The sequence below is a fragment of the Mytilus californianus genome, unplaced genomic scaffold, assembly GCF_021869535.1.
Source record: "Mytilus californianus isolate M0D057914Y unplaced genomic scaffold, xbMytCali1.0.p SCAF_12, whole genome shotgun sequence".
Lineage (NCBI taxonomy): Eukaryota > Metazoa > Mollusca > Bivalvia > Mytilida > Mytilidae > Mytilus > Mytilus californianus.
The window spans coordinates 60,611,811-60,635,734 of NW_026262604.1; the positions used below are offsets into that span (position 1 = coordinate 60,611,811).

The 23,924-nt window shown below is 33.7% G+C and overlaps 1 protein-coding gene and 1 long non-coding RNA gene across 4 annotated transcripts in view; one reads left to right on the top strand and one right to left on the bottom strand.

Moving 5' to 3' along the window:
- LOC127722132 (uncharacterized) overlaps positions 1 to 12,626 on the bottom strand; it is a 39,576-nt gene extending 26,950 nt beyond the window's left edge. The window contains exons 1-4 of one of the 2 annotated variants that reach the window (XM_052228978.1): positions 12,496 to 12,626; positions 6,415 to 6,575; positions 4,180 to 4,272; positions 2,472 to 3,210 (exon numbers count right to left, since the gene is read on the bottom strand). In XM_052228978.1, coding sequence (XP_052084938.1) covers positions 2,929 to 3,210; positions 4,180 to 4,272; positions 6,415 to 6,575; positions 12,496 to 12,517 — 558 coding nt within the window. In that variant the 5' untranslated portion in view covers positions 12,518 to 12,626 and the 3' untranslated portion in view covers positions 2,472 to 2,928. Of the gene's footprint in view, positions 1 to 2,471; positions 3,211 to 4,179; positions 4,273 to 6,414; positions 6,576 to 12,495 lie in introns of those variants that run through there. The other variant, XM_052228977.1, reaches the window with a different exon arrangement.
- Positions 5,597 to 6,473, top strand: LOC127722142 (uncharacterized). Of its 2 annotated transcripts, XR_007991679.1 has the most exons (4): positions 5,689 to 5,794; positions 5,887 to 5,943; positions 6,124 to 6,215; positions 6,400 to 6,473. It is a non-coding gene; the product is annotated as an uncharacterized LOC127722142 (long non-coding RNA). The 2 variants fall into 2 exon arrangements; XR_007991680.1 differs by lacking the exons at positions 5,689 to 5,794; positions 5,887 to 5,943; positions 6,400 to 6,473 and adding exons at positions 5,597 to 5,662; positions 6,308 to 6,390.
- Positions 12,627 to 23,924: the final 11,298 nt, after the last annotated feature.

A 23,924-nucleotide genomic window follows, 5' to 3' on the forward strand; every position in this document is an offset into this window, starting at 1 on the left:
TAAAACTTTACTCGTGCCAAGTATTTCTTTATTTGAAACAAAAGATAAATTCTCCACAAGTTTTTGTTAAATGCCAATTTAACAAAGGCTAATAGGGGAAAACCAATGGTGGTACAATGTATTACTCATGTCACCTAATCGTGTTTGTTTACAAATTGACAACTTCCTGTTTACCAATTTTAATAAAATTCTGCATTCAGAGAAATACTGCAATTCTTGGTGCTGAAAACAGTGGTTCTAGTTGTTTCATGTGTTTTTGCAGCTTTTGAATTGTTTAAAATATTGATACAATCATTTGAATATGTTGTAATTAGTAAAATCAGGACGCCAATTTGAGCGGTACGTCCTCCCACCATGACATGCTTAGGTTCATCAAGTTACCTATTCATACTGGTTACAACGAATTATCCACAGATTCAGATTCAATATTTTATTATAGTCTCACCACATACAAATACATATATTTACAAAATAAAATATTCATACAGGTACATAAAACAGATAACAAGAAACATTACATTAACATTGTATGTGCCAATCTTACAAAGTTTTTGTAAAATGCCAATTTAACCAAGGCTAATAGGGGAAAACAAATATTAAATATTAAAGGCTAATATTAAAAGATTTATGAGAGACTGTACAAGCAATATTTAAATACAGTTTGATAATGTACATATCATATAAAATAAATATTTGTTTAAGAATATCATTAAAATACAGCATAATTAATGATATAAAAAACCATTTCTTCAGATTAAAATGTTATAGCAGGTTCTGGCCACACTTTCAAAAACTTTATCGTTATTGAATAAGAAAATCAACTTTTCATTATCTGATAAAACGTTAAAATCCACATTAGAATTTCAGCTTCCTAAAACAATATGGGTCTAAGATCTTCGTATAGTGGACATTTTAATAAAACATGCAGTTCATCTTCAATACTATTATTACATTAAAAACATGTTCTTTCGTGCATTTCTTTTCTTTCATAGCTGCCTGTCTTTATTCAAAGGGGAGCAACACCACATCTAGATTTTGCAAAAGCGATCCTAAATTTAGGTGGCAATTTACATTTTAAGTAAGGTTCAGTACAATAATCGTATTTAAATAACTTATATGTTCTTAATTTATTACCTTGAGCATACGTAGATACTCTATTACTCCAATCTATTTTATATTTATCAAACATTATTGTTTCAATTTGTACAATAATACTCTTATTTAATACATTAGTTTTAAAGTTACAATATTATAGTCTTCAAAATTATGAGTTTTAAACATTTCCATAACTATATGGTTCCAATTCTTGATTCTACCTCTAGTTTTCTTCATTGACCATTTGAAAACTTTAAAATTTATTCTATCATGACTCATATTTGTACATCTTGTCCAGTGTCTAAATACACTTGTCCAATGTTTTAAACATCCACATCAGTCTCTACATGGTAAAATAAAATGCTTCGCTGAGCGCAGCCTGATACGACCGCAGAGGTCGAACCCTGGACAGTTGGGGCAAATTTGGACACAATATTCAAGCTTGATACTGTCTGAATTTGGATTGTGATCAAATTTTTGACATAATATAGCTTTCTGACACAAATTAAATGTGGTCAAAGATCTTACAAATCTATTGCGCAATACTGTGCAATTGAAGATTTCTTCTTGAAACTTTTCAAAAATTCGAAATTTGAAAAATTTTGAAAAAAAAATATGAATCCTTTAAAAAAATTGTAAACAAAAAATCCCACCCCCAACTTATTGAAACCCCCCTTGGAGCAATAACCCCAAAACTTAATCCCAGCCTTTCCTTTGTAGTATGGAATCTTGTTGTATAATTTCAGAGAGATCCATACACTTGAACACAAGTTATTGTCTCGAAACTAGAAAAATGCTTCTTTTTGGGCCTTTTTTGGCCCCTTATTCCTACATGTTTGGGGCAATTAACCCCAAACTCAATTCCAGCCTTCCCTTTGTTATATGGAACCTTGTGGTACAATGTCTGAGAGATCCATACACTTACACACAAGTTATTGACCGGAAACTAGAAAAATGCTTGTTTTTGGCCCCTTTTTGGCCCTTAATTCCTAAACTGTTTGCCCCATAACCCTTAAAATAAATCCCAACCTTCTACTTGTGATATTAAACATTGTGGTACAATTGCAGAGCAATTGAAATACTTATACACAAGTTATTGTCCTGAAACTAGATAAATGCTTATTTTGGGCCCCTTTTGGGCCCCTAATTCCTAAACGGTTGAGACCATCATCCCTAAAATCAATCACAACCTTCCTTTTGTGGTATTGAACCTTCTAAAAAAAATTCATAAAGATCCATTCACGTAAACTAAAGTAATTGTCCGGAAACAAATGTGTCTTCGGACGACGACGCAGACGACGAAGACGACGCAGACGACGACGAAATCATACGATCCCAAAAAATGTTTTGCGGTCGTATAAAAACATATACTATGATTGATAGATCATTGATTTGTATTTGCTTGGAAAACAATATATTTCCCTCATAACAGCTGAGTTAGCGCATAACCTATATTTATGAAACAGATGTTTTAATTAGAATATTCTAAACATTTTCTAGGAATATTGATGTTATCATGATGGTTATTGAATATGTTCAATACAATGTTAGCCTTTTCTATACTGGAGAAATAAAGACCATTCATTCATTAGTTTACAGTGTCAAGAGAAGCTAACTATTACGTATGTGTCACAACAACAAATAATTATATTCAACTCAAAAAATTATAGCTAATGATAATTCATAATATTAAAGAAATCTGTATTCCCCCGCTCAAGGTGCGTGTGTATTTCCATGCTCTTGATGTTTGTGAAGAAAATAAAACGGACGCATTTCTTTGCGTCCATTACAAGACAAATACTACAAAGTGTATCATATGTCTGTGTCTACAACCTATGTATATTTTGGAGAATCTTTACATGTAGCCATAACACATGGACCTTGTGATGTTCTGCCACGAAATTTGCGCCAAGTACATAACAGAATGATGTTGCAACAATTAATCGTTTGCATCAGAATGGCAGCCACAATAAACAACGCCATCAAAGTGTCTTGATGTGAATTTCCACATTCCTTGTTGTGTCCACCGCAACTTGTAGCTCCTCTAATAACTTCACTCGTAGGATACCCAAGTATACCAAACGAAGCACAAGTCAATCCAAATAAACCATTCCACTGTGAATAAAGTAAAATACACGGCTTCAGTTGAAGAATATATGCTTAACATTAGATATAGTTACGATATATAAGTACAATGAAGAACTTTTACAAAACAGTTATTGTAAGAGATTAACTCGTGAAGTCTAAAATTGACTTACCTGTAGAAAACTAATTTCAAACGGAATATCATATCCTAATGTTAACGGTGATGTTGTTTACCGAGCCCAGAAATTTAGATACGATCCGGGTAAACTTTTCAATCCTTTTTAGTAAACTTGTTCTAAAAGGTTACCAATTCAACACTGTAATCAGATCTTTAAATATTGTTTTTATTGGTATTAATATTGATTTTGTTATCAGTAAATTAGTACCATACTAAATAGTATTGTTATACAGATATACACTTTAACAGTACTAAAATCTGTCGATACCTTTATTTTAGCAATGCACAAAGTCATGTTATTCTATGACATGTTAATGACGTGTTTACACTAAATCCATTGGATGTTGGATATGTACTGATTGATATTTTAGTTTTAGATACATTGGAACATATCATGTACTATTGAAGGTTCAACAATCAAAATTTAAAGCACTGACGGACTAATCCTTCACGGCCATATACCTTACCGGAACATTTAAGTGTATATATCTGAGCTCCGTTCTTCTAACTTGTTTTTGTAATAAATATGTTTATTTATTGTTTAATTGTTTAATAGTTATCTAAGACCCGGATGGTACTGCAGCGTAATTTTTTTGTTTATATATGATTACGTTTCAGTGGCGGATCTAGAACTTTACATAAAGGGGGCCCGTTGACTGACCTAAGAGGGGGGCGCTCCAGTCATGCTTCAGTGATTCCCTATATAATCAACCAAATTTTTCCCACAAAAGGGGGGGGCCGGGCCCCCCAGGCCCCCCTGGATCCGCCTATGCGTTTGTTTTCAATGTTTGAAGACTGACTTTAATATCTTGATGACATACCAGGTTTCTTTGCTTAGCTGTCTCCTCCTGTGTTGTTATAGATTCTGTAGCCATGGAGTTGGCTATGATTCCCATGCATCCTATAACAATTCCCTAAAATATACAATGTATTCATGATATATTTATTACCAGGTATTTGTATAGCAAGAATAAATGTATGATCGATAGTGTCCCTGTGTTTACTAATTAAGCTTTAGGTATAAATGTCCTATCGTTTAAAATTAACCAGGCTTTAGATATAAATGGCCCATCGTTTATAATTTATCAAGCTTAAGGTATAAATGTTCCATCGTTTTTTTATCAGGCTTTAGGTACAAATGCCCCATCGTTTATAAATCAATCTTTACGTTCAAATGTTCCACCGCTTATTTATTATTTTTAACAATGAAACTAATTAGATATTAGATAGATGTAATTCAAGAAAACTAGTGTCCTGTACTATCCATTTTTGTGGAGAAAGAACGGAGAGGTAACTTAGTTTTTGTCATACTTCTAAAGGGAGGTAATCCAGTTTTTGGAATACTTTCGGTTAATTATATTTACACTAGCCAATACAGGTATTTGTATCATATTTTACTTACGAGCACTTAGACGAACGTCCGATTACCGGGACAGCAATTTCAATTTGTATGTACAAAGACCACGCCTCAATTATTCCTTATTAACCTACTTCATGGTTTCCTATCTAAAATTGTTCTGAATACAGGATTATTTAAGGTTCATGTGGACCCTTTGGCTAAAATGGCAAAAGTACTTACATAGACCCCGATATAGATAGGTGAATCACCAGTGATAGGGTAGCTTGCACCATCCTGTGTCGCTAGAATGGATGAAGGTAACAAGTACTTACATAAACTCCGATATAGATAGGTGAAGCACTAACGATAGGGTAGCTTGTAACATTCTGTGTCGCTAGAATGACTAAAGGTAACAAGTACTTACATAGACTCCGATATAGATGGGAGAAGCACCAAAGATAGGGTAGCTTGCACCATCCTGTGCATGTCGCTAGAATGGCTAAAGGTAACAAGTACTTACATAGACTCCGATATAGATGGGCGAAGCACCAAAGATATGGTAGCTTGCACCATCCTGTGTCGCTAGAATGGATAAAGGTAACAAGTACTTACATAGACTCCGATATAGATGGGCGAAGCAACAATGATAGGGTAGCTTGCACCATCCTGTGTCGCTAGAATGACTAAAGGTAACAAGTACTTACATAGACTCCGATATAGATAGGTGAAGCACCAATGATAGGGTAGCTTGCACCATCCTGTGTCGCTAGAATGACTTAAGGTAACAAGAACTTACATAGACTCTGATATAGATAGTTGAGGCACCAATGATGGGGTAGCTTGCACCATCCTGTGTCGCTAGAATGTCTAAAGGTAACAAGTACTTACATAGACTCTGATACAGATAGGTGAGGCACCAACAATAGGGTAGTTTGCACCATCCTGTGTCGCTAGAATGACTAAAGGTAACAAGTACTTACATAGACTCTGCTCTGATATAGATAGTTGAGGCACCAATGATAGGGTAGCTTGCACCATCCTGTGTCGCTAGAATGACTAAAGGTAACAAGTACTTACATAGACTCCGATACAGATAGGTGAGGCATCAACAATAGGGTAGCTTGCACCATCCTGTGTCGCTAGAATGGATAAAGGTAACAAGTACTTACATAGACTCCGATATAGAAAGGTGAAGCACCAACGATAGGGTAGCTTGCACCATTCTGTGTCGCTAGAATGGATAAAGGTAACAAGCACTTACATAGACTCCGATAAAGATAGGTGAAGCACCAATGACAGGGTAGCTTGCACCATCCTGTCTCGCTAGAATGACTAAAGGTAACAAGTGCTTAGACTCCGATATAGATAGGTGAAGCATCAGTGATAGGGTAGCTTGCACCATCCTGTGTCGCTAGAACGGATAAAGGTAACAAGTACTTACATAGACTCCGATAAAGATAGGTGAAGCACCAATGACAGGGTAGCTTGCACCATCCTGTGTCGCTAGAATGACTAAAGGTAACAAGTACTTACATAGACTACGATATAGATAGGTGAAGCACCAACGATAGGGTAGCTGGCACCATCCTGTGTCGCTGGAACGGATAAAGGTAACAAGTACTTACATAGACTCCGATATAGATAGGTGAAGCACCATTGATAGGGTAGCTTGCAGCATCCTGTGTTGCTATAATGGATACAGGTAACAAGTACTTACATAGACTCCGATATAGATAGGTGAAGCACCAATGATAGGGTAGCTTGCACCATCCTGTGTTGCTAGAATGACTATTCCTATAATAATCAGGATCGGAGATATACCACACTGAATAAGCGAAATGATTTTTTGGAACTGTAATCCTTGTCTTTTGCGTGCGACTGAAATTTAAAAAAAAAAATGTTAAATGATAATACAATATGTATGGAACATGGAAACTCTAAACTGTATAAAATGATAATACAATATGTATAGAACATGGAAACTCTAAACCGTATAATTTTATCATATAATATAACTTGGAAAGAGTTTTAAAAATGAAGCAAAGTTAAATCAAGTTTAAGACAAATGTATGATTACCAACCCCACCCTATTTGCGGTGTATGCATGCTGCTTATTTGTTATCACTAAATCCTAAGATAAAAACCAGTATTTTTTTTATCAAACTGTGAAACCTATTTTATTCAATGGTAGTGCAGAATGACGAATGTTTAAGTCTCGTTCATCCAAATATAAGAAGGAAGGTGTACCTATCAAAAAAATATATTCAGGTTTACAGTTGTGGTTTTTCAAGTCCAGCGCTGTAGACTTCAGTCAAGCGCTCGAGATGTAAGGTCTAGGGCTGTAGATCTAGGTCAAGCGCTGTAGACTTTGGTCAAGCGCTCGAGATGTAAAGTCCAGCGCTGTAGATCTAGGTCAGGCGCTGGGGATGTAAAGGTCTAGAGCTGTAAATTTGAGGTAGGGCCCAGTGGCGGATCCAGAACTTTTTATAAGGGGGGAGGGGGGGGCACCGACTGACCTAAGGGGGGACCGCTCCAGTCATACTTCAGTGATTCCCTATATTATCAACCAAATGTTTCCAAAAAAAGGGGGGCCGCGGCCAAACAGCCCAACACCCACCTCTCCTCCCCCACCCCGGATCCGCCTATGGGGCCAATTTCCCCTGATTTCTTTTCACAGAAGGGCCAATTTCAAAAAGTGCTGAAAGAATAAAATTTACGATCAAAACAAGAAATAGAAATGTTTTTTTTTTTTTATCAATATCTCGTTTTTTTATATATTATGATATGTCTGAATAAAATGCTCCGCTGGGCGCAGCTTGATACGACCACAGAGGTCGAACCCTGAACAGTTAGGGCAAGTATGGACACAACATTCAAGCTTGATACAGCACTGAATTTGGATTGTGATTAAATATTTGACACAGCATAGGTTACTGACACAGAATGAATGTGGTCTAAGAACTTAAAAAATTTTAATTTACCTATTCAAACCATATCATTATTATTTGCTTATATATATATATATATATATATAAATAAAAAAAAAACAATTTAAAATGCAAAAAAAAAAAAAAAAAATCCCACCCACAAATTTTTTGAACCCCTTATGATTCATCACCCCCAAACTGAATCCCAGCCTTCCCTTTGTGGTATTGTACCTTGCAGTACAATTTCAGAGATCCATACACTTGAACACAAGTTATTGTCTGGATTCTAGAAAAATGCTTGTTTTTAGGCCCCTTTTTGGCCCCAAATTCCTAAACGTTTTTGGGCAATTACCCCCAAACTCAAACCCAGCTTTTCCTTTGTGATATGGAACCTTGTAGTACAATTTCATAAAGATCCATACACTTACACACAAGTTATTGTCCTGAAACTAGAAAAATGCTTGTTTTTTGCCCCTTTTTGGCCCCTTATTCCTAAACTTTTGAGGCAATTACCCCCAAAATCAATCACAGCCTTCCCTTTGTGGTATGGTACCTTGCAGTACAATTTCAGAGAGATCAATACACTTGAACACAAGTTTTTGTCTGGAAACTAGAAAAATGCTTATTTTTGGCCCCTTATTCCTAAAGATTTTGAGCAATTACCCCCAAAATCAATCCCAACCTTCCTTTTGTGGTATTGAACTTTATGGTAAGATTTCATAGAGATCCATTCACTTAAACTAAAGTTAGAGTGCGAAAACCAATGTGTCTTCGGACGACGACGACGACGCCGGACGACGACGACGACGACGACGACGACGTCGCCGGACGACGACAACGTCATACCAATATACGACCGCAAAGTATAAAAATAGTTAAATTTTTTTAACAACCAAAAAAGATGAAAATCCAATATGCGGAATTTACCGTGTTTTTAGGTTGAAAAAACAGGGAATCCCCCGAGAAGGACATTTCAAACCAAAACAAAGTTAAGTTTGTTGTTGTTGTAATTTATACAACCTTTTTCCTCAAAATGAAATTGGTTTAGTGTGTCCTTAAACCTAAAAACAACTTTTTTAATAAACAAAAAAGTGGAACATCACTAAATTGTACCTATATAGCTGCTTAATAACAGACTAATCTTGAAGAGTCGCCGTGGCTCTATCGGTGGCGCATAGAACTGTTAATGACATAAAATTGAGAATGGAAATGGGGAATGTGTCAAAGAGACAACAACCCGACCACAGAACAGACAACAGCAGAAGGCCACCAACAGGTCTTCAATGCAGCGAGAAATTCCCGCACCCGGAGGCGTCCTTCAGCTGGCCCCTAAACAAATATATATATACTAGTTCAGTGATAATGAACGCCATACTAAACATGCTAAACTCCAAATTGTACACAAGAAACTAAAATTAAAAATAATACAAGACTAACAAAGGCTAGAGGCTCCTGACTTGGGACAGATTGTTTTTAGAAGGGGTTCACATCTCACGCAGATTTCTTGTTTTTTTTTTGTGGTGAAATATTAAATTGTTATGTTTCTATCATATTTTTTCGGATGTTTGTTTAATTCATAGGTCATTATGGATCATTTTGACTATATATCATTTCATTAAAGAAAAAAAAGTAATGTGTTGCTTATTGTGTGTGTTCCTATTACTATTCATACTCTTGGCTTACTGCCTATTCCTGTGTTTACAATAATTATATATATGCAATGAACAATTGCCGTCAAACTGAAGTAGGTGCTTGTACATAACCAATAACACAAGAATTGATTATATAGCAATGAAGCCCATATGTTGTGTGTGTAATATACACATAACGAAAAAAGGCCATAGCAGAAAAATGTCTTTGGCTTGAATTAAATGAGGATAATGATACCCATCCAGTTAACGGTTGGTTTAGTGAGTGTAAGGCGGGAGCCCGAACTGTGGGATGCTGTGTCCATGTAGCTACGATATTGTGGTACATGGGATATGCCAGACACCAAAACAAACAGATGTTCCGCTGCAGTTAAAGATGCCAATATAGACATTGAAACAGAGACCGATCTTGAATCAGATTAGCTGATTTATATATCAGATAATTAGATTATTAAATGTGTTTTGTATTTATATTTAACCCCCGTTTTTTATTATTTTGTTAGTTTTAAGTTAAACAAAGCTATAAAATACATGTACGCTACAAATCACCTACCAACATTAACACGCTAACTGAAGCAACGTGATTTTTTAATACAAAACTAATTTTGAATATCTATTTTCTCCTCAGAGGCGTTAACAAAGAAAATCAATATTGGTTTTGATAAACCAAAAAATCAATAGTCTTGGCCTTGTTAATTGTAGGAATACCTGTTCAAGGTATGAAAATAGATGATGTGACGTATTTTCGTGTACTCTAATTAGCATCTATCGGGCTATTTAAAAACATGATTTACCTACCTAATCAAATGAAAAAAAAATCAGGGGAAAATGGCCCTATCTCTTTAAAGCCCAGCGATGTAGATTTATCCGTAGGTTTACCCTGTGAGAAACCTCACATAATATTTAGCAAATGTATACTTGGGGCGCATTCACTGAAAAACTACAAATGCTGCAGTGTTATATAAACTTGGTAGATTTCCAATTTATTTCAATATAATCAAAATGATGATATTGAACTGGTACCAATTACAGAATTAAGAAGCAGTTTTCCTCTTTTAGCTATAAAATATATGAATCGGTAGGGATTTTCACATAAACCAATTTATGAATGGGGCGGGGGCGGTTTCAAACCCCATGCAGCCGGATGTCTATACCCAAATTCGGGCTAAATACATAAACGCCATATACATATAACGTAATGATCATACTAATTAAAAGTCATTTTTGATATAGAGAAAATATGCTAAATATTTTAAGTCTGAATTTGCCTATCACGTCAGAAAAAAAAACTTTCTTACAGAAATTGATTTTTAAAACTAATAATAAAATCCTGGCAAAATTGAATCATACAAAAATAAATAAGGGGGGGGGGGGCGCAAACTTAAATTTTCGCCGAGCTGAGCGATGCAAAAAAAATTTGAAGTAAAATTATCGAAATATTCTTTATTAAGCTGAGGACAACTGGATGCTTTGCAAATTTTAGGGGGGGGAGCGCACGCCCGCCACGCTCCCGCCTGAATCCGCCCCTGAACAACCAGAGGACAAATATTTGCATTTTCTCATTGTTGTTGTCTATATATTTGCAAAGCATAATAATTTTCCGAACTCGGAAAGTGAAATATATCTCTTATAAAATTATAAGGACACTTTAAGAACCATAATACGTCCCGTAAACGGGCGTATAAAAACACAAATTTTAAAGGACATTTTAAGACTTATCTTTGAAAATATCTGTAAATTGACCATTTATGCAGTGAAATAGGTCCTCAGTGGCGGATTCAGGGTAGGGTTTCGGGGGTTGAAACCTCCCTTTTTTTATACGATCAATGCTTTTGAATGAGGACATATAGTTGGCCCCATCCCCTTTATTTTGGGTTGGAACCCCCTTTTAAAAATAACTGGGTCAGCCTTTGGTCCTCTAATCGTTTTGAAATGAAACAATACTTTTTGACGTATATCTCGATTTGTCGTGCCTTTTATGCAAATATATGTAAATCAGAGCTTTATATAGTTTTGTTATTCATTGCCAAAAATATCTAGTTTAAGAAATGTTTAAAGCTATAAGAAACTTTCAGCGTAACAACCAAGCTGTGCGCCTCAATGCACGTTCATCTTTGTTATATTTTTTGTTTAAGGATTCGTTATTATCTAAAAGTCACAAAAATGTCAATACTATGGGACAAACGTATGGACTTCCCTTAATCAATCCAACCATTCTTTAGTACTATTAAGATATTGATTCATAACGCTTAATCTGTTTAATGTCGTGATCGTTTTAGTATACATAAATTATATACAATACCGTATTGACACATTGAGGAGAAATGTGAAAAACTAGGACGGAGATTATGAGTACAAATGTACGGTTTACGTCCTTCTAGCGATGAAATTGTTTACATAACGAAAGTTTTACATTTCAAATTGAATAAATGAGGGTGCTGTTGGAACACCTTGTTTGAATAATTGAATGTGATAATGGAACATTTTGTTTTATGGAGATTTATATATTGAATTACATTGGTTTGTCTGTAAAAAAAAATAATATCAGGATGCCAAACAATATTTAATTCTGTACAAATAAACATTATTTCCTTAGTTCAGTAAATATACCAGCGGATAAAGGGGTAGTTTGTGGCATGTCAGATAATGCGACTTGAGATTAAATGGGACAATGTATGAATTGAAGCAAAAATAGAGAGCTGGAAAGAAGTCTATCATATCTATTCTGACGTAAAGTAGTCAAAAGACACATATTAGCTAGCTAGTTTGTTTATAGAGAAAGATGGACCCAAAAAATAAAGAATAGAGAAAAATTAGGTGCTAAAAAGAATAGAAAAAAATGGCCTAAAAAATTAAAGAATACCGAAACGAAGGACCCAAACCAGACCTTCATATATATATAAAAATTAATTACATTTTAATCGCTGTAAAAGCGTGGTCATAATTATTGATACGAAGGTGTCGATCATTATAAAAACGACCAAGTAAACAAAAGAATAATATAAATGAATTCAACAATGCACACATACATGCAGAGAGAGAGAGAGAGATTTTATTTCCAATAGAGGACCCATTTTGGGCATAATCAGTACAGTGATTTTCTTTTAAATTAAACAATTGAAATATGCAATATACATACATTAGAAATACAAAAATAAATGAAAGATAAAAATAGCTCACCGAACGTCATCATTTATTTACATAATAAATAATAAATATTACCTGCTTCTTCATCGAATCCCATGTTTTTAATTTTATAGTTACTAATCCGACCACACCTGCGTTTGTGTACGATTAAATGGCTTGCAGCCTTTTTAAATACTCAGTCCGTTTCGAAATATGCTTACATGACCATATCGATTGTTTTTTAATTTGTATACAAGGGGTCGTCTCAAAGTGTATACGTTTGGTATATATTATTACGGTAATCCCAAATGAAATCGATCTTTAATTCAGCTGAAAATAGAAATACAGAATCTTTATCATATAAAAAGGTCCATACAGATTTGATTTTAAACTACACAAGATATTGATTTATAAAAATTTTCGTTGACTGAACATGTTAGAAAACAGCACAATTTCAATCTGGAGATAGAAAATTACCATTTAGTAACGGGGAAAAGGCGCCAATTACTTCAAATCAAGAAAAATAGCCGGTTTAATACGTCTAAAGATTGGATTTTCTCCCGTTAATTCAATAATGACCCACAAGAAAACGACTTTTATAAATTGTCTTTAAAATATATGTAAATCACAAAGACAAACTTTCGATTGTGTACGGCAATTGATGTATTGATATGTACGACAGCTTACATTTTACATCAACTTCAACCTCTCTCCGCCTTAGCAAGTACCAATATCCGGTGTCGCTCCCATACGGTGAAGACATCTTCGCTCAAAGAAACATCCTTTTGATAAAGTAACTTTTCAAATTATAGAAGTGAACACTGAAGGGACACCACGGCGAGAAGAAGAAGAGAAAACTTTTGGATCCACAAGCTCCATACTTTAAAACTTATAGTCTAAATGAAGAAGACGAAAAAGGAACAGGAAAAATAAAACTTAAGTTTATTAAATGTGATCCAAATTTTGCTCACATCAATTTCACGTGAATCTCATTTCACGTGAATTTATTTCATGTGAATTTCAAGTTAAATTTTTCACGTGAAAAATATTAATGGTGTCAAAGTTGAAAAAAATACATACATGTTAAAAATAAACTCAAATAAAATATACATCATCATAAATTACTTTAATACCCTTTGACACATTTGCTTGTCTACTTGGTTTTATTGCATCTTATCTGATGCATTGGCGATGTTGTTGGTTGGAGTTTAAATACTGATGGATAAATACCATTTGTATTGTTTATGCCAAGACATTTGAGCAACAAAAAAAGGAATATAGAATGAAAATATGAATACATGGTCAAGACCAAAAGAAGAATATTTATTATTGTCAAACATACCAGAATGAAAAAGAGGACGTGTACTAGATTAGTATTATTATAACTTATCTAAAATATGCTCAAATACTGTGAAATTCGTTTTAATTAAGGTAGATTCATGGTATACCGCCATCTTGGATTGTGCTATCGCAGTACACAATCAGTCTAGTTACTTGCCCAAATCTGCAAATTTGTAGACAGATAAGCAATTTTACTGGTTGGCCTGTTTATTTATATGAAGAAATCTTGCTGATTTATTGCATTATTCAAAATATTTAAACAAATACTAAACAATTGTGTTTTAGAATCAATTTTTTCAACTAAGCCATTTAAGGGGAGATAACTCTTTCAGCCAAAAAAATATACTGGACTGATAGGGAAATTTTTGATTTTTAATTGTAGCAAGTAAACAAGTTCGGTGACACCATTTTTTCTTTTTATTTTCTTAAAACATATTATAAAACCTATCTTCTCACAATTTATTTCAAAATTCTATCTCATAGATTTCTTTTTATGCACAAAAATGTGTTTTTTCATCAACAGTCTAAGCAAATTTAGGCAATTTTCAACGACTCAAAGCTTGAAAAATAGCACGGTGACCCATCCTTTTTAATATATTTTTGAAAAGATCATAGTAAAATCTTCAATTTGGCAAAGTATAAGAAAATTCTATCTCGGGAAACATATATCGATGATCTACCTTAATGTGGCTCAATTCACTTTAATTACATGTGAAAGCTCGATTTACGTTAATTTCACGTGAAAAATTTCATGTGAAAGCTTGATTCACGTTAATTTCACGTGAATCAGCATTTCACGTGAATTTAATGTATAAGCTCGATAAATTTGAACAAAATTTGCCTGTGTATATCGTCCCATAGTCAGCTATAAGAGGCCCCGATTAGTCGTTATTTTTGTCATTTATCTTTCGGGATAGATATAAGACTTGTAAAACTCGATCACATTATCAAAAATATTAATACCCGTAGGATACATGTTACTTGACAAAAAAGAACGAAAGAGGAAAATATAACTGTTACAATGGTTTAACGTATTTTGAGACGATCCCTATAACACACAAATATACAAGTTGAAAAACTGTGACTTTTATCTTTACAAATAATTGGCCATTACATGAGGCCATTACACATCGTCTATGAATCAATTCTTGAAATACTATTTTGTCGCAATTGACAACAATAAATGTGTGGTTATATATATTTTTTTATTATTGTAATCACGGACAAGCTGCGATTTAAGATATGATGTGTCAGAAGAGGGTTGAATTTCCGATATAATGTATCAAGCAAGTTGCTTTCTTAAAATAAAAAGAAATGCAGTCGTGATCCTATATACCTGTTTGGTATGAAAGATCAGATAATTGTTATATAAAGATGCATGATTTAACCTCAATTTCTTTTTTGTGTAAGATGTAGAAAAACTGACGTGGATTCTTAATGAAACCTGAGACTACTATAACACTGTGTTATAGTAGTCTCAGATGAAACTGCTGTTCAGTGTTGGGCATAATTTTCTTGTTAAAGAAATAATTTCTCTCTCTCTCTCTCTTTCGATAGATAACATTACAAAAACTAGTGTGAAGCCATGCTAAATAGGAGGCAAACCTCATTCTGATGTGCTGTTTGGAAATTAGAGGTAGCTTCCCGGCTTAAGTCGACATGTAAATGTGAAAACACTTTTTGTTTTGTTGAAATTTAATGAAATGAATCATGATTTTTTAGTTTTTGCAGCCAGTTTGATATTGTTCAAAACCCTAAGCTAAACTAATCCCGAACTAAAACCGTTCAGTTGGAAAACCAATTACACTGGTTTATATGGTTTGATCATTGGCTATCATATTCAAGATATGTTTGATATCAATTTATTTATACCCAAGGCAACATGCACACTCCAATCAGGTTTTTAGATCAGACTGAAACAGTTGAAACCTCAACTTTATACTTAGATCAGTTTGTTGAAACAAATCTCTTTTTTCATTTTATAACTTGTCCTTAAGAAAATTAGCCAAAATATAATGAAGTGTGTGTGGTGGTGTTTTATTTTCTTTTTTCTGTTTTTCATTTTTTTTTGGGGGGGGGGGTTACATACCACAATGAATATCACTCAGTGTGTCTTAAAATCGTTTCATATCTATAGAATTATTTTAAGGACTCAAACCAATACTCATTTACGAACTGTTTTAATATGCCATATAATTTCTGCATTTAACACACATAAAAGGTGCCTTTAAATTTCGTCGTAATTCCAAGGGTTAACTTTCATTTTTGAATAAGATTAAGTATTGCTGCTTTTTATGAAAAAAAGGAAGATGTGGTATGATTGTCAATGAGACAACTCTCCTCCAGTGACCAGATGACGTAAAAGTTAACAACTATATGTCACCGTACAGCCTTCAAAAATGAGCAAAACCCATACCACATAGTAAGCTATAAAAGGCCCCCGAAATGACTAATGTAAAACAATCCGTGTTGAAGACCGTACTTTGACCTATAATGGTTTACTTTTATAAATTTTGACTTCGATTGAGAGTTGTCTCATTGGCACTCATACCACATCTTCTTATATCTATATACGAAAAAACTAACTGCCTGATGTAGTGGAGTTGTCTTTTATAATTGTTTTTGTTTCCTTATTTATATTTTTATGAAAAAAGAGAGTCTTAATTACTATAAATAGAAATTCATTATGTTATCTCTGACATCTATCATCACTCAGTCTCTATAAAATACATTGTTGTTTTGTATTTATCTTTCAGAATCGTCATAATACCGCTAAAAATATGTTTATAACTTTACGTTGTAGCATCATATATTTGCATTTACCCGTCTCGACGATTCTTAGGTTCAGATTGTTTTTCTTTGATTTATTTTCTATTTATTTTAATTTGTATTTTGATAACGATTAAGGATATATTGTTCCAATATTTTACCAATTAAAGTAATGGAATTCTAATAAAAATTCCATTGCTCGCGTCTTTCCTGGACGTAGAATTTTAGTTGCTGTTTAAATTGACTCTTTTTTAATAACGCTAAAATAGCTCAGTTTTAAATCTTAAAAAACACCCTATCCATGGGTGGTCACTTAATCTCCATGTGAACACAGCTTGTATTAAAGAAAACTTGACATATGCGACTCTAGTTTCATTATGTACTGATATTGGATATCAACCAGCCTCGATTGACACTTATCTCTATAGCATGTAATTGTAAAACGCTAATACATATTCATCATGTTCATTAGATCAATTAAATACCTGTAATACGCAGGCGGCCATAGAAAAAAACCCAGATGTATTCCAAAAAGACAGTAGGCATTTCCGGTATTCCGAAAGACTACCAAAACAACCAATATGTATGCGTGAACCCTCTGGGAATCGCGCAAAGAGGGTTCGATGGTTCCTGGTCCATTCCACAACTGGTACAGTGAAGGACAATCATTTTTGTATCATTTCTGAATTTTAAAGTCAGAACATCGGTCTTATTATACCAGTATTTGTAGGATCTATTTGCCCGTCGTTGATATAACACTTCAACAGTTCAATGAATTTTCGAGTCACAGGTGCGACTTTTTGCCGAAGGCTTCACTGTAATTAATGAAGTCCTTAGTGAGGTGGGACCGACATTTGCGCTTTCCTCAAAGTTCGGTATTATTGTTATTTTACTTTTTGATAGGTCATTTGCAGCTTTTGTAATGAACTTTTGTAGATCAAACTTATTCGTTCGGTGTTTTTTTACTAGTTTAATTTTGTTTAAATGTCTTTTTGATCGAGTTAAGCCATTTCAATTGATATTCTATATTGGGTCTTTTTATGTTGTAATGTTACAATACTTTCTCAAGTTAGGTTGAAGGTTGGCGCCTGTTAAAACGTTTAGACCCGCTGCATTTGTATGCACCTGTCCCAAGTCAGGAGCCTGTTGTTAAGTGGTTGTCGTTTGTTGGTGTGGTTCATAGGTGTTTCTGATTTCTCGTTTTTTATATAGATTTGACGGTTGGTTTTCCTGTTTGAATTGTGACTTGGATGGAGAGTCATCTCATTGGCACTCATACCACATCTTTATATTTATATTTGCGCTATTTAAAAAAGGACATTTGCATTTCTAGGCAGCGGCTATTCTTCCGGCTAGCCGGAAAAATAACACAAAATGTCTATTCTTCCGGCCATCCGGAAGAATAGCCTTTCTCTCCCATTATGCTATTATTCCGGCCATACATAGCAATAATAATGAATATAACTTGTTTTTGATTAAGTGGTTATTGTAGCATCCAATGGGAGAATGTACTGGCAAAACAATTCCTCCCATGCAAACACTGGTAATTGGAACTATTCATTTTCCCGGTGTTCCTCAGTATAAACTCAAAATAAAACGTTCTGGAAAATTGTAAGATTGAAAAATAAATAAAAAAAACAGAATTATCATGGAATTAACCTCCTCAATTACCAACTTTAATTCATTTTTCTACTGGCTGTTCTACGGAACACGTCGATTCCCCGAAAAATATAAACAGCTTTTCGAATGAGATCAAAAGAAGAATATCAACGTCGATTGATATGCAGCACATACACTTTTTAATTAAGGCCACTTGTCAAAAAATTGTGCAAAAACCTTTCCATTTACTACAACATATCAAAATGCAAATAAATTTACTGAATAATATACGGCATATTCAGATTTTTTTTTATTCTAAGGGAATGAGTGGGAAGGGGGGGGGCAAACATGTCTCTCCTATTTTTATGTTCTACCTATGAATTTCCTGCAAGGTTAGGAGTCTGTCCACTGATTTATGACATCAATGGACATCTATGATTCCTAAATATTATCACGAATTTATTGTTTCCTTGACGTTTGGTTCCAATGAAGTCGTCGAATGATATTACACGATTTTTTATTTAAAATGTTCGGCGATTTTTAACACATAATAATTAAGAGAAAAGGTTATGCACATGTAAACTGTCCCCAAAGTAAGATTGTGTTTATGATAGCAAAAACATAATTATTAATATTTTTTATTGAGAAAATAAATAAAACAGAATAAAATAAGAAGGGGGATTCAGTATACCCCAACCCTGGTATCATGAATATTCCCAGTCCAGACAGATCAGTGCATGTTCATAAATCTCCGTTGTAGTAGAACTTAGAAATAATGCATCCAAGTATATTTGATTTAGTTGTTTTCCTGTGAACTGTTTTTAAGCGTTTTGCTTCCACTGATACAGGTAACGATAATGGGGTAAATCAGCAATTTCGGTTTAATATCACGCTTTACTCCTCTCAGTGTACGTGCACACGCTATTTTTTCTGGAGTTTGTCCTATAGAAATTTGTTTTTAAGCCATCACAGTCATTCTCTCTAATTTTTTTAGGACATCTTTAAATATAAATCACGATCTTTAATTCTCAAAACGTCCATTGCATACACGCGTTTGCAATCCGACACCTCATCCGGGACACTGTCCGCGCCACATGACACTGCTATTGATATTGAACATTTGCGCAAGTACAAACGGATGGCCAGAAAAAAAGAGATTTTTAGCTAATATTCTTCCGACTAGCCGGAACAATAGACACTCCGTTTTTTCTACAGGACATTTGTGCTTTTATTACAGAACATTTGAGCTTATAAACATAACATTTGAGTAAGCATGTTAAAAGTTTTAAAATCATTTAATATCCAAAACACAACTTTGTTTTTTTCTTTCTTTAGTTGCCGGGTTATTTTTCGACTGACCAATACCCCAACATAGTTTTTAAATTAATTTCAATAAGTCCATGAGAAGTTTGAAAATTACATATTATTCAGAAAGTGACATGAAAAAAAGTAATATCCTTTATTTGAAAAAAAATATAATAACTAATAAGTTAATGTTGTGAAGTACAAAACAAATTTTAAACGAATCTACATATAACCATTGCACTTTACAAAATCTTAATATAACTGCTTGTCAAAATAGGGATTAATTTTGAGTATTCACAAAGATAAATAATTGTTTCATTTTTATATAGTCTAGAGATAAATGGTTATAAAAATTCACATCCGACACATAAAAAGTCCGAATTACTAAATATTTCGCAATTATTGGAAACTCTCGTGGTTATTTGTGAATCGCCACATGAATAACGACACCTGTTTCCGTTCAATAAATAGGACGAGACGTTCTTTCACAAAACCTTGTCTCATTAGTTTTTTTTTTCAGACACTGATAACGTTTCAAAGTTTACAAACTCTGAGTAGCAAGCTCCTGAAATTTCCTTATGTTGTTGATTTATACCCATACGAGTAGATCTTAGCTTCACATATTAACGTTGATTTTCTACTCGCGAAAATAAGTTGTCTATAGTAAATTTAAGATATTATCATTATAGAACTTGCATGTATAAAGAAATCACAAGGATAATATATTAATGCATTTCAATGGCAATTTTCATTAAAGGTATACGCATTTTTTTTTTTATGGAATACAAAAGGACCTAAGAAAGCAAATAGTTATATATAATAAGTAAATGCGGTATGAATTCCAATTCGACAACTATCCACCGAGACAAAATGGCGTACATGTTAGGTCGCCGTACGGCCTTCAACAATTAACAAAACCCATACTTAGCAAGCAATAAAAGGCTCAGACAAACCAACGGCCTGATTTATGTTCAAAACAATAAGCGAAAAAACAAATATGATATACAATAACAAACGAGAACCACTGCATTACAGACTCTTGAATTAGGACAGGCACAATTTACAGTATATGGCGGCGTTTAATATGTTTGCGGGCTTGCAACCCTCTCCTCGCCTTAACTTGGGCAGTGGTGTAACAGCACAACAAAGAAAAACAAACAGTAAAAATCAGTTGAAAAGGACTTGAATCATCAGATCAATACAAAGCAAAATAATCAAGTCACGTAAACACCAAAGACACAAAGAACAGATCTGTGAGTATTTGCATTTACTGGAAGTTACAAGCCAATAACAACTAATAAAAAAAATCATGAATCCAAGACAAAACGCTACTTCTTTTAATTTCAGAATGGAATTCTGCTGCCAATATTCATCTTCATCTATCTTAATTAATATCTACTATTATGAAATATGATTTCTCGTCTAGTCGGGTCAAAAATAAGGTCGTACACAGTTTAAATGTACTTGTACTAAACAAAATAACATGTGTATCTTAGAATTTAAATTATTTTTTTCAATCACATTTGATAATGTACATTTTCTCATTCTAAATACTAGACCGACAGAGCATTTTCTAATATTATTGAAACTTTATTGCATAAAAGAAGAAAATGCTTAAATGGGTTAAGTAATAGTACAAAATACACTTATACAATACGACAAAACCATAATCATTTTTATTCATTCGTACTAATAATTGATAAAAATAGACATTATATCGACCTATTTCTAATTCGAAATTGTGATCTTTCATATAATTAAATTCGGAACTATGCAGTAATTTTCATAGTAATTTCACTTATAGTTGATTAAGAAAATAAGTTTTAACTGTTGTCCATGTTAACATTTTGTTCCGTGGAGGGTTGAAGACTTTATGGTGCCCTCTCGATATCGTTAGGTTAGTTTTGTAGTTGGGTTACTGTATTTTGGGCACATAATCCCCACATCTCCTTTTATTCACCATAGACATAATCTGGTTCAAATAAAAACAACAGATGTATAGTTTGCTAGAAAAAAAGGTAAAACAAAGATTATTTTTTACTAGCTGCTTTGTTTTTGCAACTCTAAGTAGACGTCTTTAATCAATTGTCTATTGACGCGGCTGAGGATATCCCTGACAGAGTCCATCATGGAAATATGGAGAAAAGAGTCTAGGTGAAACAGATTGAGCAACGCTCTCTGTTTTTGTAATTTATGTTATCGAATGCCAGTTAAAAATAGCAATGGCTATATAAATTCTATCTAAGGAACACACCAAAAGTAAAAATGTATAAATGTACGGCAAAGTTTGCCGATTACGTCCACCAAATTTGGTTAAAAAGGCTTTTTTTTCCTTCTTAGTCGATTGGTAAATTGTATAAATTCGTTTTTTCACAAGCGCTCAAACAAACTATCAATATTAAGGCGAAACACATATGTATTAATTTGGATCTAAACAATGACAAATTTGATCAAAACCATGATTTTATTTGCTCATTTGAAAAGATTTGAGCCAATCGTTCTGGACAGTAACCTAACTAATCCATGACCAACTTAACCAAACTATGACAAAATCACTGTACTAAACGCTCCTCGATATGACGACGTTACTACCCGTGATACTAATTAAAAGAAATGAAAAACATATAATTACAAACTACAATTAAAGTACAAAAAAACAACATACATTTTACATATAGATGTATATCTTATATGATGCATTTGCTTGATGGCAAATATTTTAGTGTTCAAAATTAAATATATGCTGAGATAATTCGCCTTTAAATTTTCAGTACAGATGAAATATATGATCTACCAAGCAGCATGTCATGTTTTTCAAGTTGGCAGAGTTCACAGATTGCATAAAATCTGTAATACCATCCAAGTAAAGCTACGACTATATCGCCATCATCTTGCTGAAAAAGCATACAGATTTCTGAACTGGTAAAACATCAACAATTCCGTAAAAATTTTATTTCTTGCATCCAAAAGTTTTTCACAGTACAAAATTAAGTGTTGAAAGACATCAGTGGAATGACAACCGCATAACGAGCATTGGCTATCCTTTATTGTTATTGAGCCCAGTTTTACCATGACTGATAATTTTTCTCAGTGTGCCAAGACAAGTTCTGTAGAACTTATTAAAAAACATTTGTCCTTGTAATATAGACAGTGGTTTACCTTATATATTTTAAAGTTTTTAAAACAATGAGTCTTAAGTTTTCTAGCAAAATGACTTTCTTAATGCTTAAAGTTTATTTATCACGTTATAGATATGTATAGCAAATAATTTTTTATATATTTATGCCTATGACATTGTATACAAATAAAACAGATAGAGGCATGAATATAACACTACACTTAAATTTTCTCTAAGTACTCAAAGAAAAGGTTAAATCATAGAAATGATTATGATAGTTGACTTTATCCAATTTATGGCCGTTTCATAAAGTTTGTGCTTTAAACTTTGGGTTATCAAACTCAGTAGGCAGTTGCATCATAGTCTTTGGACGTGTCATATCCCAAAGTCGGATCTTTTTGACATTGACTTTGTCCTTTGATACCTATGATAGTAAAACCTTGTACAATTCGTGTCTGGGTCATACCTTTTGTACCTTAAAATTTTGGATAACCTAGCGAGTAACTGCATGGTATGCAGTTTAACTGTTGCATTTGGGCTTGGGGTGCATCATATACCAAAGTCAGATCATCCTGACCTTTCTCATTTGACCCCTAAAATGGCCCTATGATAGTTAAACAGTGTATGGTTTGTGTTTGGTGCATACGTTTTGAACTGTAGCACTTTAATTGACAAAACTTTGTATGCAGAAGCATCATACTGACCATATTCAATTTCAGAATTTGTACACTTATGAACCTCACACTTTGTTCCTGGGTCAGTATGATTCTTTAAGATTAATTATATCAAATGAATGGCTGAAAACCAAAATTCTCAAAATGTCATTGCCTCAATGCTGAATTTCAAAGCAGTAACTAAAATGTATTACATGGTTATAAGTACCTCTATAAACTTTTTATTCCTGTCTACATATTGGCATTGTTGGTTTAAGCCTTTCATATAAAATCACTTTCATTACAGTTGTATTGATTTAAGTTTGCTTTTAATACTTAAAATAGGAGGTATGGTATTTCTTGCAAATGAACCAGCTATCAAAAGAGTTCAAAGGAGGAAGATATACAAACAATTATAGGTCACTATACGGTCGTCAACAATGAGAATAAAATGCTTCGCTGAGCGCAGCTGGATACGACCGCAGAGGTCCAACCCTGAACAGTTGGGGGCGAAAATGGACACATTATTCGCGCTTGATACGGGTCTGAATTTGGATTGTAATTAAATATTTGTCACAAAATAGGTTTCTGACACCGAATAACTGTAGTCAAAGAACTTAGAATTGGTTATATGATTTGAATTTATATTCAATTTTTTTGCTTTTGTGCAATACACTATGCTGTTGCGAATTGACCCCCCCCCCCCCAAAAAAAAAATTATCCCCCCTTTTTTTTGCTTT